The sequence below is a fragment of the Salvelinus alpinus genome, chromosome 14, assembly GCF_045679555.1.
Source record: "Salvelinus alpinus chromosome 14, SLU_Salpinus.1, whole genome shotgun sequence".
NCBI classification, from domain to species: domain Eukaryota; kingdom Metazoa; phylum Chordata; class Actinopteri; order Salmoniformes; family Salmonidae; genus Salvelinus; species Salvelinus alpinus.
Window position 1 is genome coordinate 18,979,834 of NC_092099.1, and position 20,575 is coordinate 19,000,408.

At 43.5% G+C, this 20,575-nt stretch overlaps 1 protein-coding gene across 2 annotated transcripts in view; it reads right to left on the reverse strand.

Annotated features, from left to right (window-relative positions):
- fer1l6 (fer-1 like family member 6) overlaps positions 1–20,575 on the reverse strand; it is a 75,026-nt gene that overhangs the window by 6,229 nt on the left and 48,222 nt on the right. Inside the window, exons 23-36 of one of the 2 annotated variants that reach the window (XM_071340717.1) lie at positions 20,389–20,550; positions 18,110–18,290; positions 15,851–15,981; positions 15,308–15,430; positions 15,108–15,153; positions 12,056–12,100; positions 8,984–9,069; positions 8,550–8,681; positions 7,989–8,126; positions 7,648–7,775; positions 6,571–6,741; positions 4,965–5,119; positions 2,884–3,026; positions 2,593–2,681 (exon numbers count right to left, since the gene is read on the reverse strand). In XM_071340717.1, coding sequence (XP_071196818.1) covers positions 2,593–2,681; positions 2,884–3,026; positions 4,965–5,119; positions 6,571–6,741; positions 7,648–7,775; positions 7,989–8,126; positions 8,550–8,681; positions 8,984–9,069; positions 12,056–12,100; positions 15,108–15,153; positions 15,308–15,430; positions 15,851–15,981; positions 18,110–18,290; positions 20,389–20,550 — 1,730 coding nt within the window. The remainder of the gene's footprint in view (positions 1–2,592; positions 2,682–2,883; positions 3,027–4,964; positions 5,120–6,570; positions 6,742–7,647; positions 7,776–7,988; positions 8,127–8,549; positions 8,682–8,983; positions 9,070–12,055; positions 12,101–15,107; positions 15,154–15,307; positions 15,431–15,850; positions 15,982–18,109; positions 18,291–20,388; positions 20,551–20,575) is intronic. The other variant, XM_071340718.1, reaches the window with a different exon arrangement.

A 20,575-nucleotide genomic window follows, 5' to 3' on the forward strand; every position in this document is an offset into this window, starting at 1 on the left:
AGAACCAACAATCAATTAATCAACTCATACCTTCACAGGACCAACAATCAATTAATCAACTCATACCTTCACAGGACCAACAATCAAGGAATCAATCAACTCATACCTTCACAGGATCAACAATCAATGAATAAATCAACTCAAACCTTCACAGGACCAACAATCAATGAATGAATCAACTCATACCTTCACAGGACCAACAATCAATGAATAAATCAACTCATACCTTCACAGGACCAACAATCAATGAATAAATCAACTCATACCTTCACAGGACCAACAATCAATGAATAAATCAACTCATACCTTCACAGGACCAACATTTTATTGAACTGGTTTGAGGTATATTGGTCTTGTATTGAACTGGCCTGGTTTGAGGTATATTGGTCTTGTATTGAACTGGCCTGGTTTGAGGTATATTGGTCTTGTATTGAACTGGCCTGGGGTATATTGGTCTTGTAATGAACTGGTCTGGTTTGAGTTATATTGGTATTGAACTGGCCTGGTTTGAGGTATATTGGTCTTGTATTGAACTGGCCTGGTTTGAGGTATATTGGTATTGTATTGAACTGGCCTGGGGTATATTGGTCTTGTATTGAACTGGCCTGGGGTATATTGGTCTTGTAATGAACTGGTCTGGTTTGAGTTATATTGGTCTTGTATTGAACTGGCCTGGGGTATATTGGTCTTGTATTGAACTGGCCCGGTTTGAGGTATATTGGTCTTGTATTGAACTGGCCTGGTTTGAGGTATATTGGTCTTGTATTGAACTGGCCTGGTTTGAGGTATATTGGTCTTGTATTGAACTGGCCTGGTTTGAGGTATATTGGTCTTGTATTGAACTGGCCTGGGGTATATTGGTCTTGTATTGAACTGGCCTGGGGTATATTGATCTTGTATTGGCCTGGTTTGAGGTATATTGGTCTTGTATTGAACTGGCCTGGGGTATATTGGTCTTGTATTGAACTGGCCTGGGGTATATTGGTCTTGTATTGAACTGGCCTGGTTTGAGGTATATTGGTCTTGTATTGAACTGGCCTGGTTTGAGGTATATTGAAATTGAACTGGCCTGGTTTGAGGTATATTGGTCTTGTATTGAACTGGCCTGGGGTATATTGGTCTTGTATTGAACTGGCCTGGTTTGAGGTATATTGGTCTTGTATTGAACTGGCCCGGTTTGAGGTATATTGGTCTTGTATTGAACTGGTCTGGGGTATATTGGTCTTGTATTGAACTGGCCTTGTTTGAGGTATATTGGTCTTGTATTGAACTGGCCCGGTTTGAGGTATATTGGTCTTGTATTGAACTGGCCTGGTTTGAGGTATATTGGTCTTGTATTGAACTGGCCTGGTTTGAGGTATATTGGTCTTGTATTGAACTGGCCTGGTTTGAGGTATATTGGTCTTGTATTGAACTGGCCTGGTTTGAGGTATATTGATCTTGTATTGGCCTGGTTTGAGGTATATTGATCTTGTATTGGCCTGGTTTGAGGTTTATTGTTCTTGTATTGAACTGGCCTGGTTTGAGGTATATTGGTCTTGTATTGAACTGGCCTGGTCTGGGGTATATTGGCCTTGCATTGAACTGGCCTGGTTTGAGGTATATTGGTCTTGTATTGAACTGGCCTGGTTTGAGGTATATTGGTCTTGTATTGAACTGGCCTGGTTTGAGGTATATTGGTCTTGTATTGAACTGGCCTGGTTTGAGGTATATTGGTCTTGTATTGAACTGGCCTGGTTTGAGGTATATTGGTATTGTATTGAACTGGGGTATATTGGTCTTGTATTGAACTGGCCTAGATTGAGGTATATTGGTCTTGTATTGAACTGGCCTGGTTTGCGGTATATTGGTCTTGTATTGAACTGGCCTGGGGTATATTGGTCTTGTATTGAACTGGCCTGAGGTATATTGATCTTGTATTGGCCTGGTTTGAGGTATATTGGTCTTGTATTGAACTGGCCTGGTTTGAGGTATATTGGTGTTGTATTGAACTGGCCTGGTTTGAGGGATATTGGTGTTGTATTGAACTGGCCTGGTTTGAGGTATATTGGTCTTGTATTGAACTGGCCTGGGGTATATTGATCTTGTATTGGCCTGGTTTGAGGTATATTGGTCTTGTATTGAACTGGCCTGGTTTGAGGTATATTGGTCTTGTATTGAACTGGCCTGGTTTGAGGTATATTGGTCTTGTATTAAACTGGCCTGGTTTGAGGTATATTGGTCTTGCATTGAACTGGCCTGGTTCGAGGTATATTGGTGTTGTATTGAACTGGCCTGGTTTGAGGTATATTGGTCTTGTATTGAACTGGCCTGGGGTATATTGGTCTTGTATTGAACTGGCCTGGTTTGAGGTATATTGATCTTGTATTGGCCTGGTTTGAGGTATATTGGTATGGTATTGAACTGGCCTGGTTTGAGGTATATTGATCTTGTATTGGCCTGGTTTGAGGTATATTGGTCTTGTATTGAACTGGTTTGAGGTATATTGGTCTTGTATTGAACTGGCCTGGTTTGAGGTCTGGGGTATATTGGTGTTGCATTGAACTGGCCTATCTGGCGTATAGTTGCCCTGGTGATACAGAGGGACCTTACCCTTTAGGTTTACGAGGGGAGATGTCCACAGAGGGGCCTGGGTGGGGCATATCCATGGGGAACATGTCCACCCACATCTGGAGCTGGCCCTGAACCACACACACACACACACACACACACACACACACACACACACACACACACACACACACACACACACACACACACACACACACACACACACACACACACACACACACACACACACAGATACTTGTGAAGCTGATCAAATTGCATAATATATATTAAAAAAAAAGTGAAGTGATTATTTTGATACAAGAGATGTAATACCTGGTCCATCCCAGGCCTGGCCTTGTTGTACAGAGTCCGTGTCTCGATGTGCTCAGGGACAAGTCTACACCCCACCCCTGGAATCTCAGTCCATCTGTGAAGGATCTTCAGAGCCAGATGTTCATAGGATTCCACCGTCTGCTCTGTATACAGCAGCACATAATAATCAGTACCTTATTGGATGGAAATATACAAGTCTTGTCACCGTGACTCGATACAGTCGTTGCCTGTCACTGTGACCTGATACAGTCGTTGCCTGTCACTGTGAAGTGATACAGTCGTTGCCTGTCACTGTGACTCGATACGGTCGTTGCCTGTCACTGTGACTCGATACGGTCGTTGCCTGTCACTGTGACTCGATACAGTCGTTGCCTGTCACTGTGACTCGATACAGTCGTTGCCTGTCACTGTGACGTGATACAGTCGTTGCCTGTCACTGTGACTCGATACAGTCGTTGCCTGTCACTGTGACTCGATACAGTCGTTGCCTGTCACTGTGACTCGATACAGTCGTTTCCTGTCACTGTGACTCGATACAGTCTTTGCCTGTCACTGTGACGTGATACAGTCGTTGCCTGTCACTGTGACGTGATACAGTCTTTGCCTGTCACTGTGACTCGATACAGTCGTTGCCTGTCACTGTGACGTGATGAAGTCTTTGCCTGTCACTGTGACGTGATACAGTCGTTGCCTGTCACTGTGACGTGATACAGTCTTTGCCTGTCACTGTGACTCGATACAGTCGTTGCCTGTCACTGTGACGTGATGAAGTCTTTGCCTGTCACTGTGACTCGATACAGTCGTTGCCTGTCACTGTGACTCGATACAGTCTTTGCCTGTCACTGTGACTCGATACAGTCGTTGCCTGTCACTGTGACGTGATACAGTCTTTGCCTGTCACTGTGACTCGATACAGTCGTTGCCTGTCACTGTGACGTGATACAGTCTTTGCCTGTCACTGTGACTCGATACAGTCGTTGCCTGTCACTGTGACGTGATGAAGTCTTTGCCTGTCACTGTGACGTGATGCAGTCTTTGCCTGTCACTGTGACGTGATACAGTCGTTGCCTGTCACTGTGACCCGATACAGTCGTTGCCTGTCACTGTGACGTGATACAGTCGTTGCCTGTCACTGTGACGTGATGCAGTCGTTGCCTGTCAATGTGACGTGATACAGTCGTTGCCTGTCACTGTGACGTGATACAGTCTTTGCCTGTCACTGTGACTCGATACAGTCGTTGCCTGTCACTGTGACGTGATACAGTCGTTGCCTGTCACTGTGACGTGATACAGTCGTTGCCTGTCACTGTGACGTGATGCAGTCGTTGCCTGTCACTGTGACGTCATACAGTCGTTGCCTGTCACTGTGACGTGATACAGTCGTTGCCTGTCACTGTGACTCGATACAGTCGTTGCCTGTCACTGTGACTCGATACAGTCGTTGCCTGTCACTGTGACGTGATACAGTCGTTGCCTGTCACTGTGACGTGATACAGTCTTTGCCTGTCACTGTGACTCGATACAGTCGTTGCCTGTCACTGTGACGTGATACAGTCTTTGCCTGTCACTGTGACTCGATACAGTCGTTGCCTGTCACTGTGACGTGATGCAGTCGTTGCCTGTCACTGTGACGTGATGCAGTCGTTGCCTGTCACTGTGACGTGATGCAGTCGTTGCCTGTCACTGTGACCTGATGCAGTCGTTGCCTGTCACTGTGACGTGATACAGTCGTTGCCTGTCACTGTGACGTGATACAGTCGTTGCCTGTCACTGTGACGTGATACAGTCTTTGCCTGTCACTGTGACGTGATACAGTCTTTGCCTGTCACTGTGACGTGATACAGTCTTTGCCTGTCACTGTGACGTGATACAGTCGTTGCCTGTCACTGTGACTCGATACAGTCGTTGCCTGTCACTGTGACGTGATACAGTCGTTGCCTGTCACTGTGACTCGATACAGTCGTTGCCTGTCACTGTGACTCGATGCTGTCGTTCCCTTCATTTTCAGGTCGTTATTTTAATTGGTTTAGCAAAAAGCAATAAACAAATCCATTTTCAGTTCTGTAAACTAAGTTAAATACCTTCATCCATGAACAGTGTTTTCCCAGCGAAGACATTGTCCCCGATGGTGATTTTTCCGGGTCTGAAGTAGGGTCCATCTAGCCTGTTCTCCTTACAGAGCTTAGTCAACAGCTCAGATGGCTTGGTGGAATCTCTCCAGGCGTTATAACCGTCACTAAGACACGTGGATAACATGTTATAACAGCATCGTGACATGGTTATAAACATGACATAATGAATATCTCTGTCAGTAACTCTGACAGCTTGGTGGAATCTCTCCAGGCGTTATAACCGTCACTAAGACACGTGGATAACATGTTATAACAGCATCATGACATGGTTATAACCATCACTAAGACAGATGGATAACATGTTATAACCTTCACTAAGACAGATGGATAACATGTTATAACAGCATCATGACATGGTTATAACCATCACTAAGACAGATGGATAACATGTTATAACAGCATCATGACATGGTTATAACCATCACTAAGACAGATGGATAACATGTTATAACCATCACTAAGACACGTGGATAACATGTTATAACAGCATCATGACATGGTTATAACCATCACTAAGACAGATGGATAACATGTTATAACAGCATCATGACATGGTTATAACCATCACTAAGACAGATGGATAACATGTTATAACAGCATCATGACATGGTTATAACCATCACTAAGACAGATGGATAACATGTTATAACCTTCACTAAGACACGTGGATAACATGTTATAACAGCATCATGACATGGTTATAACCATCACTAAGACAGATGGATAACATGTTATAACCATCACTAAGACACGTGGATAACATGTTATAACAGCATCATGACATGGTTATAACCGTCACTAAGACAGATGGATAACATGTTATAACAGCATCATGACATGGTTATAACCATCACTATGACAGATGGATAACATGTTATAACCATCACTAAGACAGATGGATAACATGTTATAACAGCATCATGACATGGTTATAACCATCACTAAGACAGATGGATAACATGTTATAACAGCATCATGACATGGTTATAACCATCACTAAGACAGATGGATAACATGTTATAACAGCATCATGACATGGTTATAACCATCACTAAGACAGATGGATAACATGTTATAACCTTCACTAAGACAGATGGATAACATGTTATAACAGCATCATGACATGGTTATAACCATCACTAAGACAGATGGATAACATGTTATAACCTTCACTAAGACAGATGGATAACATGTTATAACAGCATCATGACATGGTTATAACCATCACTAAGACAGATGGATAACATGTTATAACAGCATCATGACATGGTTATAACCATCACTAAGACAGATGGATAACATGTTATAACCTTCACTAAGACAGATGGATAACATGTTATAACAGCATCATGACATGGTTATAACCATCACTAAGACAGATGGATAACATGTTATAACCATCACTAAGACACGTGGATAACATGTTATAACCATCACTAAGACAGATGGATAGAACACAACACAATAATATCCAATGAGGAGATAAGAGCAAGGCAGAAGGAAGAGACCCAAACCAAGGGTGAAGAAGAAGAAGATGACGAAGGTGTTTCCTCACATGCTGTACTCAGTGGGCAGTCCGCAGGTGGCCCGGTGTCGGCTGTAAAAGCGGTTCTCCAGATCTATGCACGTCTCCCCGATCAGATCGTCAGTCCCAATGGTGTCATGGTCATAGATCAGAGTAGTCAGCAGGGAGTCTTTAGGAAACGTGGCCTGGATCTCAAAGGACCTGGTGGGGAACAGGACAAAAGGATGTGTGTGTCAGTGAGTGAGTGTGTGGGCGTGTGTGTGTGTGTGTGTGTGTGTGTGTGTGTGTGTGTGTGTGTGTGTGTGTGTGTGTGTGTGTGTGTGTGTGTGTGTGTGTGTGTGTGTGTGTGTGTGTTTGTCAGTGAGTGTGTGTGTGTGTGTTTGTCAGTGAGTGTGAGTGTGTGTGTTTGTCAGTGAGTGTGTTTGTCAGTGAGTGTGTGTGTGTTTGTCAGTGAGTGTGTGTGAGTGAGTTTGTGAGTGAGTGAGTGAGTGAGTGAGTGAGTGTGTGTGTGTGTGTGTGTGTTTGTCAGTGAGTGAGTGAGTGAGTTTGTCAGTGAGTGAGTGAGTGAGTGAGTGAGTGAGTGAGTGAGTAAGTGTGTGTGTGTGTGTGTGTGTGTTTCATCTCTGCCAACATACCAGTACATTATGCTTTTGTTCAGCTGACTAAACTACAAACCGCTGGTGAAAAATAGTATAAAATCCTTCCTAGGTGGGAATAAAATCCCATGGATATTGTGGTTAACAATTGGTCCTTTCTGCACTGACACCCACCAGCATATTGGATTTTGTAAATGTTTGCTTGCTCATCTGACTAAAATATAACCAGGGAAACAGCTTCTGTTAAAGGATGGTATAAAATGTATTATAAACTGGGTGGTTCGAGCCCTGAATGCCGATTGACTGACAGCCGTGGTATATTAGACCCGTATACCACTGGTATGACGAAACATGTATTTTTCCTGCTCTAATTACGTTGGGTAACCATTTTATAATAGCAATAAGGCACCTATGGGGGTTTTGTGGTATATGGCCAATATACCACGGCTACGGGCTGTCCTTATTGGCCATATACCACACCTCCTCGGGCATTATTACTTAATTGTCCCACCTGCCAAAGACTGGGTTGAGTTGCTTGGGGATGTAGTTGTCTCTGTCTTTTATCTCAGTTTTCCCCAGCCTCAGAACGATGTAGGGGTCAGACTTCCCATCGGTATCGGCTGGGTGGAGGTTGGATGCCTGAGGTACGGACAGATATAGCCAGGGTTGTGTTCATTTGGAACCAAATGGAAGAAAATGACACAGATGTTGTTTTTTTTGTCTTCCATTGTAAAATGTTTTTGCTACAGTGTAGCCCCTAGGGAACATGATGACCCAGGTCGATGATGACATGTGACGTGACACATCTCTTACGGTCACAGTCAACCCAAAGGTTCTACTACCACTACTCACAGATACGATGTAAACCCTGATGAGAACCTTCACCGAGGTGTTGGGTGGGATCCCTCGGGTGATCTTAAACTGGCCTGAGTTCGGACTCTCCTCCCACTCATCATCCTCCTCAGTTAGCTTGTATACGCAGAACCGACCCTAGATGTACACAGGAGTTTGGGATCGTCATTACTGACCCTGACCAAACGAATGCATTCTTTTGATAGTGGTTACATAGCATAATATTCTAATCACTGTAGCCTGGTCTCAGATCTGTTTGTGTTGTCTTGCCAAGTCCTAGGAGTTGAACAGATCAGGGACCAGGCTAGAACCGCAGGTGGACGTTTATTGTCATGAGTCTTGTCCTGGAGGCAGAACTGAGTGATCTCCAGTGAGATAGACCAGCTGCAAACTCAAAAAAAAGTGTTTTTTTGTCTTAATTTAAGGTTAGGATTAGACATTCGGGTTAGCAGTGTGGTTACGTTTAGGTTAAAAATCAGATTTGAATGACTTTGTGGCCGTTTTTGCAGCGTTGCCTCCAGAACAAGATTCATGACAGAAAAAAAGCACAGAACCAGTCACCTTGAACTTCCCGACGACCCTCTCCTCATTAGAACGGCCCACCTCGTCGTTGGCTTTCCCTCTGAACAGCTCGAAGGTGTTGACCCAGTCATCAAACGGACCAAACTCTGACTCCAGCTCCTTGTCATAGAGCTTTACAGGGGGATTTACATATTGTTCATACTCAGCAATATGGTACAGAACAAATACACACTGCTACGACAGTTGGATGGTTTACACAGCAATGTGATCTCATCAGAACATGACAATATTACACTTTTAATAACCTTACAATACACAAAAACATACTAAAACTCTGTACATGTTCATACACAGCAAAGCTTCAAATAACTAATGCACACGTCTCCTAGATATGATTGATTGGAAAAGGGTAATTTAATGACACCTCCATCTTTTACTTGTGACAGGAACAGAGAACATACAGCAGCTTTTACCTGTAATGTTGCCAGTTTGGACACACCTTCCTGAGGGACTTTCAATATTGGTTTCTTCTTGTTGTCTCCATCCTGCTGTCCACTGACTAGGGCAAAAGGAAATAAATTACTGACATTCACACACACACATATATATATATATATATATATATATATATATATATATACATCAGGGACCAGGCTATATATATATATATATATATATATATATATATATATATATATATATATATATATATATACACAGTTGAAATCGGAAGTTTACATACACTTAGGTTGGAGTCATTAAAACATGTTTTTCAACCACTCCACAAATTTCTTATTGACAAACTATAGTTTTGGCAAGTTGGTTAGGACATCTACTTTGTGCATGACACAAGTAATTTTTCCAACAATTGTTTACAGACAGATTATTTCACTTATAATTCACTGCATCACAATTCCAGTGGGTCAGAAGTTTACATACACTAAGTTGACTGTGCCTGTAAACAGCTTGGAAAATTCCAGAAAATTATGTCATGGCTTTAGAAGCTTCTGATGGGCTAATTGACATAATTTGAGTCAATTAGAGGTTTACCTGTGGATGTATTTCAAGGCCTACCTTCAAACTCAGTGCCTCTTTGCTCGACATCATGGGAAAATCAAAAGAAATCAGCCAAGAACTCAGAATAAAATCTGGTTCATCCTTGGGAACAATTTCCAAATACCGGAAAGTACCACGTTCATCTGTACAAACAATAGTACGCAAGTATAAACACCATGGGACCACGCAGCCGTCATACCGCTCAGGAAGGAGACGCGTTCTGTCTCCTAGAGATGAACGTACTTTGGTGCGAAAAGTGCAAATCAATCACAGAACAACAGCAAAGGACCTTGTGAAGATGCTGGAGGAAACCGTTACAAAAGTATCTATATCCACAGTAAAACGAGTCCTATATCAACATAACCTGAAAGGCCGCTCAGCAAGGAAGAAGCCACTGGTCCAAAACCGACATAAAAAAGCCAGACTACGGTTTGCAACTGCACATGGGAACAAAGACCGTACTTTTTGGAGAAATGTCCTCTGGTCTGATGAAACAAAAATAGAACTGTTTGGCCATAATGACTATCGTTATGTTTGGAGGAAAAAGGGGGACGCTTGCAAGCCGAAGAACACCATCCCAACCGTGAAGCACGGGGGTGGCGGAATATGTTGTGGGGGTGCTTTGCTGCAGGAGGGACTGGTGTACTTCACAAAATAGATGGCATCATGATGTAGGAAAATTATGTGGATATATTGAAGTAGGATCTCAAGACATCAGTCAGGAAGTTAAAGCTTGGTCGCAAATGGGTCTTCCAAATGGACAATGACCCCAAGCATACTTCCAAAGTTGTAGCAAAATGGCTTAAGGACAACAAAGTCAAGGTATTGACGTGGCCATCACAAAGCCCTGACTTCAATCCTATAGAAAATATGTGGGCAGAAGTGAAAAAGCGGGCCTACAAACCTGACTCAGTTACACCAGCTCTGTCAGGAGGAATGGGTCAACATTGTAAACTTCTGACCCACTGGGAATGTGATGAAAGAAATAAAAGCTGAAATAAATAATTCTCTCTACTTTTATTCTGACATTTCACATTCTTTAAAATAAAGTGGTGATCCTAACTGACCTACGACAGGGAATTTTTTACTAGGATTAAATATCAGGAATTGTGTAAAAACTGAGTTTCAATGTATTTGGCTAAAGTGTATGTAAACTTCTGACTTCAACTGTATATATAAACAACAAAGTAAACAGCTAGATGTCCAGTTAGATGAACTGAATTATTAAAGCACAAAGCAACCAAGGTCGAACTCAGGTGCAAACAATTACAGTTTGCTATGATTGCTAAATAGGTTGCTAGGTGTACCGCCATCTACGGATACCGACCTTGTGACACCCATAGGCCTTCTCCCCCACAACCATTGTATTTCACAGCCTTACCCCCAAAACACTATTCTACTGGGGTGCAATGGACTATACTTGCCACCAAAAAGGATTGATAGAAGGAACCATGCCATGAATTACTCCTGTTATGCTATCCATATCCTTACCCAAGGAACCATGCGATAAATTACTCCATTAGAGGTCGACCGATTAATCGGAATGGCCGATTAATTAGGGCCGATTTCAAGTTTTCATAACAATCGGAAATCGGTATTTTTGGCCGCCGATTTGCCGATTATTTTTATTTTTTTATTTTTTACACCTTTATTTAATCTTTATTTAACTAGGCAAGTCAGTTAAGAACACATTCTTATTTTCAATGACGGCCTAGGAACGTTATGCCTTGTTCAGGGGTTCGAATTTTACGTAATTATGACATAACATTGAAGGTTGTGCAATGTAACAGGAATACTTAGACTCATGGATGCCACCCGTTAGATAAAATACGGAACGGAATAAACGTTTTGTTTTCGAGGTGATAGTTTCCGGATTAGTCAAAGGTATATGGTTTAGAGAGAAATAGTCGACGCGTTATAATTCCTGTAATAACTCGCGGCTGAACTTGAAAGGGGTTCCTTCGTTATTTTACTGTTCATGTCTTCCATAGAGAATGTCTTGATCTACTTCAAATAAGGTCTGTGTTTCGCGGAGGAGCAGACTGACAGGGGACCATGCAGACAAGCTCTGCTTTCTGCACTACAACCTAAAACTTAACTGGGAATATTGAAGACCCATGAAAGCTGGTGGTTCGTTTTAACATATGTTCTCATGTTATTTGAGACTAAATTGATTTTATTTATGTATTATATTAAGTTAAAATAAAATTGTTCATTGAGTATTGTTGCAATTGTCATTATTACAAACATGTGTGTGTCTGTATGATATATATACATTTTTTTTTTTTATCGGCCGATTAAATCGGTATCGGCTTTTTTTTGTCCCCCAATAATCGGTATCGGTGCTGAAAAATCATAATCGGTCGACCTCTACTATCCATTTCCGTACCCAATGAGCCATGCGATAAATTACCAGTGTCTTGCTATGCATGTCCTTACTCAAGGAACCATGTGATAAATTACTACTGTCTTACTATTCAGGTCCTTACCCAAGGAGTCTACTCCATCGGAGAGCAAAGTTTGGAATGGAAATACTGTAATACACAACAATGACAGCAAGGTTTGGAATGGAAATACGGTAATACACAACAATGACAGCAAGGTTTGGAATGGAAATACGGTAATACACAACAATGACAGCAAGGTTTGGAATGGAAATACGGTAATACACAACAATGACAGCAAGGTTTGGAATGGAAATACGGTAAAACACAACAATGACAGCAAGGTTTGGAATGGAAATACGGTAAAACACAACAATGACAGCAAGGTTTGGAATGGAAATACAGTAATACACAACAATGTGTGGTGAGGCGCTGTCAAAAGTTACTGTATTCATGAAGAAAATAAACTCAAAAGACACCAAAAACCTCAACAACAACAATAAACTCTGGCACTCAAGTCATAGGCTGTTCTCTCTGCTACCACACAGCAAGTCTGGAACCAACAGGACCCTGAACAGCTTCTACCCCCAGAACCATAAGAAGGCTAAATAGTTAGTCTGGGCAGCTATTGGTGAACTACTGTATTTAACTATCTGCATTGAGCCTACCGTTGTCTAATAACTTTACCCCTACCTACAGTACACTGCTGTTACTGTTTATTATCTATCCTTTACCCCTACCTACAGTATACTGCTGTTACTGTCTATTATCTATCCTTTACCCCTACCTACAGTATACTGCTGTTACTGTCTATTATCTATCCTTTACCCCTACCTACAGTATACTGCTGTTACTGTCTATTATCTATCCTTTACCCCTACCTACAGTATACTGCTGTTACTGTCTATCTATCCTTTACCCCTACCTACAGTATACTGCTGTTATTGTCTATTATCTATCCTTTACCCCTACCTACCGTACACTGCTGTTACTGTCTATTATCTATCCTTTACCCCTACCTACAGTATACTGCTGTTACTGTCTATTATCTATCCTTTACCCCTACCTACAGTATACTGCTGTTACTGTCTATTATCTATCCTTTACCCCTACCTACAGTATACTGCTGTTACTGTCTATTATCTATCCTTTACCTCTACCTACAGTATACTGCTGTTACTGTCTATTATCTATCCTTTACCCCTACCTACAGTATACTGCTGTTACTGTCTATTATCTATCCTTTACCCCTACCTACAGTATACTGCTGTTACTGTCTATTATCTATCCTTTACCTCTACCTACAGTATACTGCTGTTACTGTCTATTATCTATCCTTTACCCCTACCTACAGTATACTGCTGTTACTGTCTATCTATCCTTTACCCCTACCTACAGTATACTGCTGTTATTGTCTATTATCTATCCTTTACCCCTACCTACAGTACACTGCTGTTACTGTCTATTATCTATCCTTTACCCCTACCTACAGTATACTGCTGTTACTGTCTATTATCTATCCTTTACCCCTACCTACAGTATACTGCTGTTACTGTCTATTATCTATCCTTTACCCCTACCTACAGTATACTGCTGTTATTGTCTATTATCTATCCTTTACCCCTACCTACAGTATACTGCTGTTACTGTCTATTATCTATCCTTTACCCCTACCTACAGTATACTGCTGTTACTGTCTATTAACTATCCTATACCCCTACCTACAGTATACTGCTGTTACTGTCTATTAACTATCCTTTACCCCTACCTACAGTATACTGCTGTTACTGTCTATTATCTATCCTTTACCCCTACCTACAGTATACTGCTGTTACTGTCTATTAACTATCCTATACCCCTACCTACAGTATACTGCTGTTACTGTCTATTAACTATCCTTTACCCCTACCTACAGTATACTGCTGTTACTGTCTATTATCTATCCTTTACCTCTACCTACAGTATACTGCTGTTACTGTCTATTATCTATCCTTTACCCCTACCTACAGTATACTGCTGTTACTGTCTATCTATCCTTTACCCCTACCTACAGTATACTGCTGTTATTGTCTATTATCTATCCTTTACCCCTACCTACAGTACACTGCTGTTACTGTCTATTATCTATCCTTTACCCCTACCTACAGTATACTGCTGTTACTGTCTATTATCTATCCTTTACCCCTACCTACAGTATACTGCTGTTACTGTCTATTATCTATCCTTTACCCCTACCTACAGTATACTGCTGTTATTGTCTATTATCTATCCTTTACCCCTACCTACAGTATACTGCTGTTACTGTCTATTATCTATCCTTTACCCCTACCTACAGTATACTGCTGTTACTGTCTATTAACTATCCTATACCCCTACCTACAGTATACTGCTGTTACTGTCTATTAACTATCCTTTACCCCTACCTACAGTATACTGCTGTTACTGTCTATTATCTATCCTTTACCCCTACCTACAGTATACTGCTGTTACTGTCTATTATCTATCCTGTTGTCTAGTCACTTTACCCCTACCTACAGTATACTGCTGTTACTGTCTATTATCTATCCTTTATCCCTACCTATACTGTAAGTACATATCTACCTCATTACCTCGTACCCCTGCACATTGGCTCGGTGTATATAGCCTGGTACTCTGTGTATATAGCCTGGTACCCCGTGTATATAGCCTGGTACCCCGTGTATATAGCCTGGTACCCCGTGTATATAGCCTGGTACCCCGTGTATATAGCCTGGTACCCCGTGTATATAGCCTGGTACCCTGTGTATATAGCCTGGTACCCCGTGTATATAGCATGGTACCCCGTGTATATAGCCTGGTACCCTGTGTATATAGCCTGGTACCCCGTGTATATAGCCTGGTACCCCGTGTATATAGCCTGGTACCCCGTGTATATAGCCTGGTAGTTATCGTTACTCATTGTGGATTTATTCCTTGTGTTATTATTTTTCCTAATATTTAAATAAATGTCTCTCTGCATTGTTGGGAAGAGCCCGTAAGTAAGCATTTCACTGTTAGTCTACACCTGTTGTTTACGAAGTGTGTGACGACGAAAACTATTTGATTTCATTTGAACAGTCAATCGGTTGTTTGAAAAAAAAGTTTCCCGTCTGGAACATCTGTTAAAGATCTTACTCACCATTATCATAGACGTATGGAAAGGGATGTACCTCCTTCTGCTTGGCCTGGAGAGAGAACAGAGGTCCTCATTCGTTTAGGTCCATAGACGGTGCTTCACACAAGCCGTTATGACAAAGATAGGGAGTGTGCTCTCTGCTCCATCTCTATGGACCGACTACAGTCCAACATATGGACCGGTATCTAGGTGTTTGGATGTACCTGCTGGATCTTGTCTACCGAGGCGTAGTACTTGGACCACCAGTCGAGGACGTTATCCCCAGACTCATCCGCTACGGTTCGCTTCCTCCTCTTAGTTGACTTCCGAGAGCTCTTCCTCCAGTCCTGTTTTATACGGAGAAGGCTTGTTCATGCGTTTCTGTGTGTGTGTGTGTGTGTGTGTGTGTGTGTGTGTGTGTGTGTGTGTGTGTGTGTGTGTGTGTGTGTGTGTGTGTGTGTGTGTGTGTGTGTGTGTGTGTGTGTGTGTGTGTGTGTGTGTGTGTGTGTGTGTGTGTGTGCATGCCTGTGTGCATGCCTGTGTGTGTGTGTGTGTGTGTGTGTGTGTGTGTGTGTCTGTGTGTGTGTGTGTGTGTGCTTCTGTGTGTGTGTGTGTGTGCATGCTTGCGTTTATGCGCATGTGTGTGCATGCCTGTGTGTGTGTGTGTGCTTGTGTGTGTGTGTATGTGTGGGTGCGCTTGCATTTATGCGTGTGTGTGTGTGTGTATGTGCATGCCTGTGTGTGTGTGTGTGTCTTCTTCCTCTCACCTTTTCCTTCTTGTCTGGTTCAGGTGGGGGTGGGGGTGCAGGAGAGATCTCCTGGTAGATGTTGATTGAAACATCCTCAGATGACAAAGTCATTACATTGTCTACATTAGACTGGGGCGTCATACCTAAATCTGAAAACACACAGTACACCAGGGGTGGTAAAACAGCACAGTCCTGTTCAACAGTCGGTAAAACAGCACCACCTGAAAGTCCTGTTCAACAGTCGGTAAAACAGCACCACCTGAAAGTCCTGTTCAACAGTCGGTAAAACAGCACCACCTGAAAGTCCTGTTCAACAGTCGGTAAAACAGCACCACCTGAAAGTCCTGTTCAACAGTCGGTAAACCAGCACCACCTGAAAGTCCTGTTCAACAGTCGGTAAACCAGCACCACCTGAAAGTCCTGTTCAACAGTCGGTAAACCAGCACCACCTGAAAGTCCTGTTCAACAGTCGGTAAAACAGCACCACCTGAAAGTCCTGTTCAACAGTCGGTAAAACAGCACAGTCCTGTTCAACAGTCGGTAAAACAGCACCACCTGAAAGTCCTGTTCAACAGTCGGTAAAACAGCACCACCTGATAGTCCTGTTCAACAGTCGGTAAAACAGCACAGTCCTGTTCAACAGTCGGTAAAACAGCACCACCTGAAAGTCCTGTTCAACAGTCGGTAAAACAGCACCACCTGAAAGTCCTGTTCAACAGTCGGTAAAACAGCACCACCTGAAAGTCCTGTTCAACAGTCGGTAAAACAGCACCACCTGAAAGTCCTGTTCAACAGTCGGTAAAACAGCACCACCTGAAAGTCCTGTTCAACAGTCGGTAAAACAGCACCACCTGAAAGTCCTGTTCAACAGTCGGTAAAACAGCACCACCTGAAAGTCCTGTTCAACAGTCGGTAAAACAGCACCACCTGAAAGTCCTGTTCAACAGTCGGTAAAACAGCACCACCTGAAAGTCCTGTTCAACAGTCGGTAAAACAGCACCACCTGAAAGTCCTGTTCAACAGTCGGTAAAACAGCACCACCTGAAAGTCCTGTTCAACAGTCGGTAAAACAGCACCACCTGAAAGTCCTGTTCAACAGTCGGTAAAACAGCACCACCTGAAAGTCCTGTTCAACAGTCGGTAAAACAGCACCACCTGAAAGTCCTGTTCAACAGTCGGTAAAACAGCACCACCTGAAAGTCCTGTTCAACAGTCGGTAAAACAGCACCACCTGAAAGTCCTGTTCAACAGTCGGTAAAACAGCACCACCTGAAAGTCCTGTTCAACAGTCGGTAAAACAGCACCACCTGAAAGTCCTGTTCAACAGTCGGTAAAACAGCACCACCTGAAAGTCCTGTTCAACAGTCGGTAAAACAGCACCACCTGAAAGTCCTGTTCAACAGTCGGTAAACCAGCACCACCAGAAAGTCCTGTTCAACAGTCGGTAAAACAGCACCACCTGAAAGTCCTGTTCAACAGTCGGTAAAACAGCCCCACCTGAAAGTCCTATTCAACAGTCGGTAAAACAGCACCACCTGAAAGTCCTGTTCAACAGTCGGTAAAACAGCACCACCTGAAAGTCCTGTTCAACAGTCGGTAAACCAGCACCACCTGACAGTCCCGTTCAACAGTCGGTAAAACAGCACCACCTGAAAGTCATGTTCAACAGTCGGTAAAACAGCACCACCTGAAAGTCCTGTTCAACAGTCGGTAAACCAGCACCACCTGAAAGTCCTGTTCAACAGTCGGTAAAACAGCACCACCTGAAAGTCCTGTTCAACAGTCGGTAAAACGGCACCACCTGAAAGTCCTGTTCAACAGTCGGTAAACCGGCACCACCTGAAAGTCCTATTCAACAGTCGGTAAACCAGCACCACCTGAAAGTCCTGTTCAACAGTCGCTATCCCAGCACCACCTGATAGTCCTGTTCAACAGTCGGTAAACCAGCACCACCTGAAAGTCCTGTTCAACAGTCGGTAAACCAGCACCACCTGAAAGTCCTGTTCAACAGTCGGTAAACCAGCACCACCTGAAAGTCCTGTTCAACAGTCGGTAAACCAGCACCACCTGAAAGTCCTGTTCAACAGTCGGTAAACCAGCACCACCTGAAAGTCCTGTTCAACAGTCGGTAAAACAGCACCACCTGAAAGTCCTGTTCAACAGTCGGTAAACCAGCACCACCAGAAAGTCCTGTTCAACAGTCGCTATCCCAGCGGACAAAACTGGTTGAAAGGACGTTGTTACAACAAGAGACCGTTTGTAGGATTTGACTTTTACCCTCTCTGCTGGCAGGTCCCCGTGGTGAGGTTGGCGCGGACAGCGCGGGGGGAGGGGTGTATTTGAAGGGCTTCAGGTTGTTGATGGTGTAGTTTCCCACCACGGTGGAGCGTCCGAACGCTCGCCAGTCCACCACACTGATGTTCAGGGGAGGGTGAAGGTTCTCATTCTCAGGCAGCTCCTGTGGGAAGGGACAGACAGGGAGGAGATAAAGATTGAAGGTCAGGCCAACTCTGCATGTATCTCTATTTGTGTCCCAAATGGCACCTGATTCCCTATATAGTGCACTACTTTTGACCAGAGAACTAAAGGACATACGGAATAAGGTGGCATGTGGGACGCAGATTACACCTGTCCACTAATCTACCTCGTTAACAGATAACACCGGTCCACTATTCTACCTCATTAACATCACACCTGTCCACTATTCTACCTCGTTAACAGATCACACCTGTCCACTATTCTACCTCATTAACATTACACCTGTCCACTAATCTACCTCGTTAACAGATAACACCTGTCCACTATTATACCTCGTTAACAGATTACACCTGTCCACTAATCTACCTCGTTAACAGATAACACCTGTCCACTATTCTACCTCATTAACATAACACCTGTCCACTATTCTACCTCGTTAACAGATTACACCTGTCCACTATTCTACCTCGTTAACAGATAACACCTGTCCACTATTCCACCTCGTTAACAGATCACACCTGTCCACTAATCTACCTCGTTAACAGATAACACCTGTCCACTATTCTACCTCGTTAACAGATAACACCTGTCCACAATTCTACCTCATTAACAGATGACACCTGTCCAATATTCTACCTCGTTAACAAATTACACCTGTCCACTATTCTACCTCGTTAACAGATAACACCTGTCCACTATTCTACCTCGTTAACAGATTACACCTGTCCACTATTCTACCTCGTTAACAGATAACACCTGTCCACTATTCTACCTCGTTAACAGATAACACCTGTCCACTATTCTACCTCGTTAACAGAATACACCTGTCCACTAATCTACCTAGTTAACAGATTACACCTGTCCACTAATCTACCTCTTTAACAGATTACACCTGTCCACTAAACTACCTCGTTAAAAGATAACACCTGTCCACTATTCTACCTCGTTAACAGATAACACCTGTCCACTATTCTACCTCGTTACAGAATACACCTGTCCACTATTCTACCTCGTTAACAGTGGGCAGACTAGTCAACAAGTCACTTTAAGCAAGTTGACCCAAGTCAGGTCTGGTGTCTTTGAGGATGAGTCAGAGCAGGTCTGGTGTCCTTGAGGATGACTGACCAACAGCAGAAGTGGACATTGTGCAATATTAAAATTAGTTAGTTACCAGGTCAAAGGTAACACCTGTCCACCAGAGTGGTGGTTTGGGTTATTCAGGTTAGTTACCAGGTCAAAGGCGTCCACCAGTGTGGTGAAGTTTGGGTTGGTCAGGTTAGCTACCAGGTCAAAGGCGTCCACCAGTGTGGTGAAGTTTGGGTTGTTCAGGTTAGTTACCAGGTCAAAGGCGTCCACCAGAGTGGTGAAGTTTGGGTTGGTCAGGTTAGTTACCAGGTCAAAGGCGTCCACCAGTGTGGTGGTTTGGGTTGGTCAGGTTAGCTACCAGGTCAAAGGCGTCCACCAGTGTGGTGAAGTTTGGGTTGGTCAGGTTAGTTACCAGGTCAAAGGCGTCCACCAGTGTGGTGAAGTTTGGGTTGGTCAGGTTAGTTACCAGGTCAAAGGCGTCCACCAGTGTGGTGAAGTTTGGGTTGGTCAGGTTAGTTACCAGGTCAAAGGTGTCCACCAGTGTGGTGGTTTGGGTTGGTCAGGTTAGTTACCAGGTCAAAGGCGTCCACCAGTGTGGTGGTTTGGGTTGGTCATGTTAGTTACCAGGTCAAAGGTGTCCACCAGTGTGGTGGTTTGGGTTGGTCAGGTTAGTTACCAGGTCAAAGGTGTCCACCAGAGTGGTGGTTTGGGTTGGTCATGTTAGTTACCAGGTCAAAGGTGTCCACCAGAGTGGTGGTTTGGGTTGGTCATGTTAGTTACCAGGTCAAAGGTGTCCACCAGTGTGGTGGTTTGGGTTGGTCATGTTAGTTACCAGGTCAAAGGCGTCCACCAGTGTGGTGAAGTTTGGGTTGGTCAGGTTAGTTACCAGGTCAAAGGCGTCCACCAGTGTGGTGAAGTTTGGGTTGGTCAGGTTAGTTACCAGGTCAAAGGTGTCCACCAGTGTGGTGGTTTGGGTTGGTCATGTTAGTTACCAGGTCAAAGGCGTCCACCAGTGTGGTGAAGTTTGGGTTGGTCTTGTAGCTCTGGATAACAGAGGAGCGCAGGCTTTTCCCAGCACACTCTATAAACACCTGGGGACGATCCACAGACAGGAGCTGCACCTTCTTCAGCTCCCTCAGGCCCCAGAACAACACCTGGACGACACAGAGAACACCGTCA